Source organism: Nannospalax galili, unplaced genomic scaffold (genome assembly GCF_000622305.1).
Source record: "Nannospalax galili isolate Female #2095 unplaced genomic scaffold, S.galili_v1.0 scaffold38, whole genome shotgun sequence".
NCBI classification, from domain to species: domain Eukaryota; kingdom Metazoa; phylum Chordata; class Mammalia; order Rodentia; family Spalacidae; genus Nannospalax; species Nannospalax galili.
The window spans coordinates 2,250,985-2,258,760 of record NW_008342636.1 but is presented as its reverse complement, the minus strand read 5'-3'; the positions used below and the strand labels follow the sequence as shown (position 1 = coordinate 2,258,760).

Below are 7,776 nucleotides of genomic sequence, written 5' to 3'. Positions count from 1 at the left end.
AGAGAGAGAGAGAGAGAGAGAGAGAGAGAGAGAGAGAGAGAGATGAGAAAAAGAATACTTCAGGTAAATCCTCTGAATACTCTCAAGATGTAGCACATTTCAAAGCAAAACAAATCCTCAAATGGGCAAGTGTCTACCTGTGATTCCATGAGGGGTTGTTACCTCATTGGGAAGTCAAAACTTTAGACTATGTTTTTCATTGTTGGGATACTTCTCTGTGCTGTACAGAAACAGTGCTAATAAGCAGTCAGATCCCTGACAGAGCTACCTTCTATTCAATAGCTTCTCGTTGTGTAGCAGGAACCTCTCTCTCCATCCTTAACTTTGCAGTTTGTGGACAAGACAGATTCTCTCCTGGTCCTAAGATTCCCTGTTTTGTACACCCTGGGGTGTCTAATGTTCCAGCCAGAGGGGTTTCCTTCCTGAGTGACGGGGAGTTGGGGATACAAGCACAGCATTCAGATCTGTACAGCCATACCAGTCTGCACTTTAAAACCTGCTCAGCTTTAAATTGTGGTGGGGATGTCAGGTAGTCCACGAGAGCTTCAGAGTTTTCAGTCCTTATCGCAGTGAACCTCATGGCAGATATATGGTTCCAGAGCTTGGTTCACCAGCTGACATCTGTTGTAGCCTCTGGTGATGGGCTTAGCTTCTAGTGACTAAGGGGGCAGGGTGCTGCCTACCATACCCTCACTCTTCTCCAGCTGAGTCTGCCCACTCTCCCTTTCTCTGTGACTGCCACCAGTGTCTCACTTGAGACTGGGACGCGTTGACTCCAGACTCCTTGACTTGTGATTGCTCCTTATTATCAGGCTCCCAGGTTTTAGGTTCTCTCTCAAGATGGTACAAGGTCGAAGATAAGGGGAATGATCAGGACTTCTCCACTGGTGACTGGTCACTTAGAAGAACTCCTAATTGAATCTGAGGCATGTGGGAAGTGTGTGCTTGTTCTTTGGGTAGGATTGCCAGTCTTTTCACCAAGGTCTCCGGGCTTCACTTTTAGATGAGGCTTCTGTTCCCTCCTCTAGGAAGCAGTATGCTGCTTCTCCTTTTTGCCATCTGTCCTACTCTGTGATTCAGAGCTCTTCCACGCTGTCTCTTTGGGATAGAATCTGCTCTTTGTCTTCTTGACTCTTCTCATTCATAACTGTCCCAGAGGCAGCTTCAGCCTGCCATTTTACCATGAAAATCTAAAGGTCCGTTTTCAGAGACACTTGAGTAAAGAAGTATGAGTCAGGGACACAGCTATCAGAAAGCATGTGGCCAAAGCTGGTAACGGCTTATGCCTCAGGGTGAAGCAGAAGGATTGCCCCAAGTTCAAGGCTAGCTTGAGCTATGGCCTGGGCTACAAGTGTCTTTAAAAAATGTCAATAGCTGAGTGCCATTAGTGAAGAGAAATGGAACAATTGGAATATAACTAAATGTAGAGGTTGGTTGGATCTGGGGGCTGGGGGAAAGGAAGAGTTCAGTTGCTAGCCCTTTTTGAAATGTTTCTGTCTAGCAAATCAGATTTCTAAAATTAAGTTTTAAAATGTTCTGATGTCAACAGATAGTAGCCGTGCTTTCCCCTGTAGCACAACCTCATTGAGCGCAAAGCCACTGAAAAGTGGAACATCTGTAAGCCAAATTGAAGAAAAAATATTAAGGACACTGATGTGCTGGATGACTATGGTTTGCTTCCTGATTGTTTGGAAATTTTTATGGTTGGGATATTTTTGGTTTGAGTCTATAAAGAGCAATGTGGTTTTGAACACCTGGGACAAGAAAGGGACAGAATCGCAAATCATCAGAAGATGTATGCAGCCAGACACTGGAAGGAAAATGAAGGGGTAATATTATTGTGATAAGTAGTCTGATGTTTTAGTCTTCATGGTGTCCAAAATACAAACACAGATAGTACTGACAGAAAAAAATATGTAAGGAAAGGGATCTTGCTGTGGCAGCATATGTCCATGTTAAACATAGAAGAGTGATTGTTGCCATCTCAGGAAGTTCTCGGCTGTGCTCATGGTGAGCACTGACCTTTCTAAACTACTTCTAAGACTAGTTCTAGACTTCTCTGTCTTCTCTTTGATAATGCAGAGTTAATAATGAGGAGCAAAACTGAGTAAAATCATATCTGTCCATAGCTTTTGGGAATGCTGACATCTGCCAAAGAGGTTGTAGAGGGTGGAGTTACTGTTTCTGCTGTGCAAATAATTTCTAGTTCATCTTCATTGGTTTAGGGAATTTCCTGGTCCATCAACATTGGTTTGAGTCAGTACTATTAATTTATTCCGCTTTTGTGTTTTAATAACATTCTGCAGTAACGTCTCCAAAGACTCAAAGAAAATGTACAATTAATGCCCCTGTAAGTGAAAGTTAAATTGAAAATCCACTTTGGTTTATCTTATTTGAAAATCAATGAAAAAATGGTTGTGGTTAAGCATACCTATAATCCTAGCACTTCAGAGGCTGAGGCAGGTGTGTGCTGCTATGAATTCAAGGCCAATCTTTGTGGCTGCATAGTGATTTCAAGGCAAGCCTGGGTAGTAGAGTGAGACCCTGTCTTAAACAAAAGCGAGAGGGAGGGAGGGAGGGAGGGAGGAGATCAGTCGGTTGGTTGACAAGAATGTCATTTTACTTTGGGGTCATCAGTCGGTTGGTTGACAAGAATGTCATTTTACTTTGGGGTCATCTTTTACAATAGCACCAATATCAATTGTTGCTCTAGTTAGTTTTTAGAGTATATAAGAAAGTTGGTTTCAAATAATTCTTGCGTATACTACCTCAATTCTAGTGAACTCTGAAAATTTGTCTTAATGATATCTCATGTATCCGTGTGCTTTTGAATGAAGTATCTTTTAGAGAAATCTAAGTATATAAATATACATGTTTCAGCATTACTGATGTTTATTGGATAGTTGGATATATGATTAATATTATGAACCCGTGCTGTGCCCTTGGTAATCGTGCTTACCATTGGGAAGATAGTAGTTTAGGAAGTTTTAATGAAGTCACTATATTTGGAAAATATATTAATTTTCCTTTAAAAATCATTATGTATAAGCCAGGCATGGTAACCCTGGCACTTGGGAGGCCGAGACAGGAAGGTAGTAAGTTTGAGGTAGCCTGGACTTTATGGCAAAACCCTATCTTGAAAGTAAACTGCCTTTCCCCAAATCATTGAGCATAAAGATACTGCTATCCTTGTTAAGATTTGCTTTGTTTTTACTTGAAAGTCATTCTGACCTCTTTTGGAAGTTACTTGTGGGCTGTTTCTCCTCTGTGCCCTCTTAACTCTGATAGAGAAACCAGGGCCTATTTGTTTTTAAAACTTCTTAAACTACTAAATATCCTTAAAAAATTTTTTTTCCCAAAGTTGGGATGTCAGAGGAAATGTTTTAAAGAATAATAGAATAATAATAATAAATCTATAAGATGCCTGAGCTAGTTTCTATCTGCCATTTTTACATGCTTTCAGAAAAAATCAACTTGATGAACACTAATGCTTCAGAGACTTCTAGTTCAATTTATGGTTCCAAAAATGTCACCTAAATAGACCCATTCTTTAGAATTTGATTTGTGAAATTTTAAAAAATATATTTGCTTGGTTGATCTATTTGGGCTGGGAATATAAACATACATCCTTTATTGTAATTGTACCTTCATTTCTTCTTTATAAAAATACCTTTACAAAAAGACCAGCTGATAGTCATGATGGACGCCACTGAATAATCTCTGGCTGTAGTGTTGATCCCATTTCAGCCTCATAAACTGCTAAATAGACACAGCTCTTTCCCATTTCATGATTGAGGACACTATAAAGTTTAGCAAGACAGTATCTTTCTCAGGGTCACATAGCTGGTAGGTGTTAGAGCTGGTTTTGAGTATGGCTCCATCTTATTCCAGAGGATCAGCTGAAGCCAAGTACTAGAGAAATGTATAGGAAATGAAGAACTGAGTAAATCTTTCAGACTCACTAGCTGTTTTTAAGAGAATTCTCAACTTGAAAGTAAAGACAGGCAGATGGAGTTAAGAGTTAAGTAATAAATGAATGAAAACCTCAGACATATGAAAAGGGTGAAATGTGTATATCTTACATTCAGTGTTAAGAGTAAAGAAAAGGAATAGTATGATAAAGTGAGTTTGTAGGACCAAGAGAATTTGGAGAATTCAGGAACTTTTTTATTTTTATCTTAAGAATCTTGGAATTTCATTCATGCATGGCTGCATTCATTTATTTTTGACAGGAATATCAGAGAGCAAGACTTGTTTCCTGTTGTTATGAAAATTTTAGTGGAGGCAGAATGTCAAGGAAAACAGTAAATTAGGAAATAAAAATATCACAATTAAATGTACAGAGTCAAGAATAAAGTATAGCATGAAAGACTGTTTGCAAATTTTAGGTTTATGATAGAAAAAGACTGTCATAAAGATGCTCTCTGGGGATCTGAAAAATAAGAAGACAGACAATAAATAGGAATAGAATGTCAGGCGGGGACATGGTTAATGCTAAGGCCTGAGGCTTGATATTGGATAGAAAAGCTGATGAGCTAAGGGGATAGTATGGTGTTAGATAGGCAGACATTAAGTTATTTGGAACTTTGTCCTGTGGGGTAAGGAATATAGCTTTTTATTCCAAGTTAAAAGCTAGAATGGAGAGTTTTAAAACGGAATTATCATCAGTCTGATTTATGTCTTAAAAGGGGCACTCTGGTTGCCATGTGGACAGTGTATTTTACTTACAAAAGCAAAAATCCAGTTAATAGGCTTTTACTCATATAAGAGATTATGATGACTTAGACTGCAGTAATATAGAGGCAGTAAGAACTGATTAGCTAAGGCTACGCTGAGGGAAGATTTAATAGGGCCTACATACATACTAGATTTGCAGCTTAAGTCAAGGAGGAATTATGGTGACTCCTGCAGTTGGGGCTTAAACAACTAGGTGGATGAATGGGCAGTGTTAGGTGGAGAGCTCATTGATTACAGATTGAAGGATCTATTGCATAAAGTAATACTAAATTTTCAAGAGAAGTAACTCATGATGTGTCAGTTTGCCAGAGAAGATGAGCACACAAGAGGGATGATGGAAGCTTCAGTGTAGGAATAGCTTCTAGAGAAAAGCAGAAGTAGGAGTTTCAAGATGGAAGGGAAGTAAGTCCAAAAAGTGCATATTGAATGACTTTGATCTTTAGTAAAATGTAATGAACAACTGCCTACTAATTATTTTTGTATTCCTCATATTAACTTTCTAATTTAAATATTTTAATCTTTATTTACTATATATGTATATGTGTGTGTATTTGATATATAAGATATTTTCTCTTTCTTTTTGAAACAGGTTGTAAGTTCTACAAATGGAGAGTTAAACACAGATGACCCCACTGCAGGCCGCTCAAATGCACCCATCACAGCCCCCACAGAAGTAGAAGTGATGGATGAAACCAAGTATGCGTTTGTTTTGCTCGTTTCAGTGATTTGTTGCTGTTGTTCATAACTGTGCATATTTGAACTTTAGAGTTATATTCAGTTATTTCAGATTTTTTCAAGGAATATAACACACAAAAGAAGTGATATATTAATTATTTTAGCCATGACATTTAAAATAGTACTACTCCAGCAAATACCTTAATGATGCAAAAATTACGGTTTAGGAACTGCTCAAATTCTCATTTAAAATTAATAGAGTATTTTTAGCTCTTGATATTTATGAACATGGCATGAACATTATTGCTATATTATTAATGATCTTTTTCTATAACATACGTAATTAGTTTTGTTGAATGCTGCATGCATAATATTACTTTTAAATTAGTTTTTAAAATATAAATTGTAGTACTGCTGCTTGGAAAAATTAAGCATGAAAAACAATGTGATTTCATTATGGGCTGTTTTTTGATCTCTCTCTCTCTCTCTCTCTCTCTCTCTCTCTCTCTCTCTCTCTCTCTCCCTCTCTCTCTCTCTCTCTCTCCCTCTCCCTCTCCCTCTCCCTCTCCCTCTCTTTTCCTTGTATTTTTTTTCCTGTGTATAGCTGCCAGAAAGTGTTGAACATGTGGTGAGTTCCCAAGTGTAGGCAGGCAGAAATAGCTCCGTTGACTATAATTTCAAAGTTCCAGGCCAGCTGGTGCTACAGGAATAAATAAATAAATAAATAAATAAATAAATAAATAAATAAATAAAATTGGGAAAAATTATTTAAAACTATTGGATGACATTAACCTTAGGTCTGAAAAGCAAGAAATAACTGCTGAGGAGCTGTTTGGCCTGCTGCAGCTTTTTTGCTTTAAATGGCATAGATTTGGGACACTTAGCTGCATAGAGGTACACCAGTGTGCTTGTGCTTGTGCCTTTGCTTTGTAACATGGAGGTTTTTGTTATTTTAATTGGAAAGATAGGATTTTAAGTTAAAAGTTCTTTTTTAATTATTAAATACCCCCCCACACACAGTATCACTAAAATCTTATTTCATTTACTGAGTGTTTTTTAATACACTATTGCTCAGTTGTATTGCTAAACTATAGTGAGAGAGCACTTTAAAACATCCTGTAAATTGTTCCTAGTAAATATAGATACTATGATATAGATATTCTTACCAATAGAAGTAATACTGAATTTCATTTATCTTCTTTATCTGCCTTTAGTTGTAATTCTGTGTTTAAAGTGCTTCTCTCAATTTGAGGATAAATTTTGAGTCAACCTTGGAGTGCATGAAGCCTTAGATGAGCACATTTTAAAGCCTATGGCTCATTGAACTTATATCCAAGCATCATAGAATTTCCTTTAAAAATGCTTATTTGCTAGCTGTAAACAGAAAGTTTTGTGAATATTTCTTTTTGAAAAGCAGTGATCTGTTCCAGTCAGTTTTCACTATAGAATTTATCGATAGTGCTTCTAAATATATTTTTATTTAGTGTATTTCAAGACATGGCTAGTCAGCTGTTTACTTGTATGTTATTAAATAAAAAATTAAAATAATGGCTTGTGTTTATGAATTTCAGATATAGTGCTAAGAGCAGTTATGACAGTAGGGAAGCAGGTCTGAACATGCATCATTACTGTTAAATGTAGGCTATAGAATTCTGTTTCTGCCACTTGTTTCTTTTTCTATAAAAATGCTAATAATATGGGCCTCATAGGTATTTGAGAAAGTAGATGTGGTAAAGCTTGGGTGTTTTGTCTGTCACACACTTGGACTCAGTAACTATTATCACATCTATTTATTTCTTCATCACCACCTGCCGATGACTGTTCTTACCTGTGCTCTTCCCAGGTATGTTCTTCCTCCATCACTGTCCCATACTTGGACTTCCATCCCCACAACCCTCATTAAACCTGGCCATTTTGTGTTCATGTCCTTCTAGAGACTACTTTCAATCAAATCCATTACAGTTACCCATTTCTTCAATCTTCATTCATTCATTTATTCATTCATTCATTCATACAGTGTTTATACTGCTGAGATTTCAGAAGTATCTGATGCTATTCTTGTCCTTAAGATTACAAACTATTGATGTTTAGGTTGTGAGCCTGAGACTTTTATACAGCTCAGATTTCAGAAGTATCTGATGCTATTTTTTTCTTTAAGAGTATAAACTATTTATGTTTATGTTGTGAGCGTGAGACTTTAAAAGAAACACACATACACACACACACACACACACACACACACACACACACACACGCACGCACACACGGCCTAAGGAGGGAGAGTCAGTCTCATTTAAGGGTGTGAAGCTTGGTAGGTTGACCAGGCTCCAGTGGATGAGCCCTCACCAAAGGGCAAATTGGAGA

General features: G+C 37.4%; 1 protein-coding gene across 8 annotated transcripts in view; it reads left to right on the top strand.

Annotated features, from left to right (window-relative positions):
* Nucleotides 1-7,776, top strand: part of Csnk1g3 (casein kinase 1 gamma 3) — a 115,967-nt gene that overhangs the window by 98,712 nt on the left and 9,479 nt on the right. For 4 of the 8 annotated variants that reach the window (XM_008838723.3, XM_008838721.3, XM_008838726.3 and 1 more), the window contains 2 exons: nt 5,327-5,433; nt 6,017-6,040. In XM_008838723.3, the coding sequence (XP_008836945.1) occupies nt 5,327-5,433; nt 6,017-6,040 (131 nt within the window). The remainder of the gene's footprint in view (nt 1-5,326; nt 5,434-6,016; nt 6,041-7,776) is intronic. The other 4 variants (XM_029566232.1, XM_029566231.1, XM_029566235.1 and 1 more) reach the window with 1 other exon arrangement.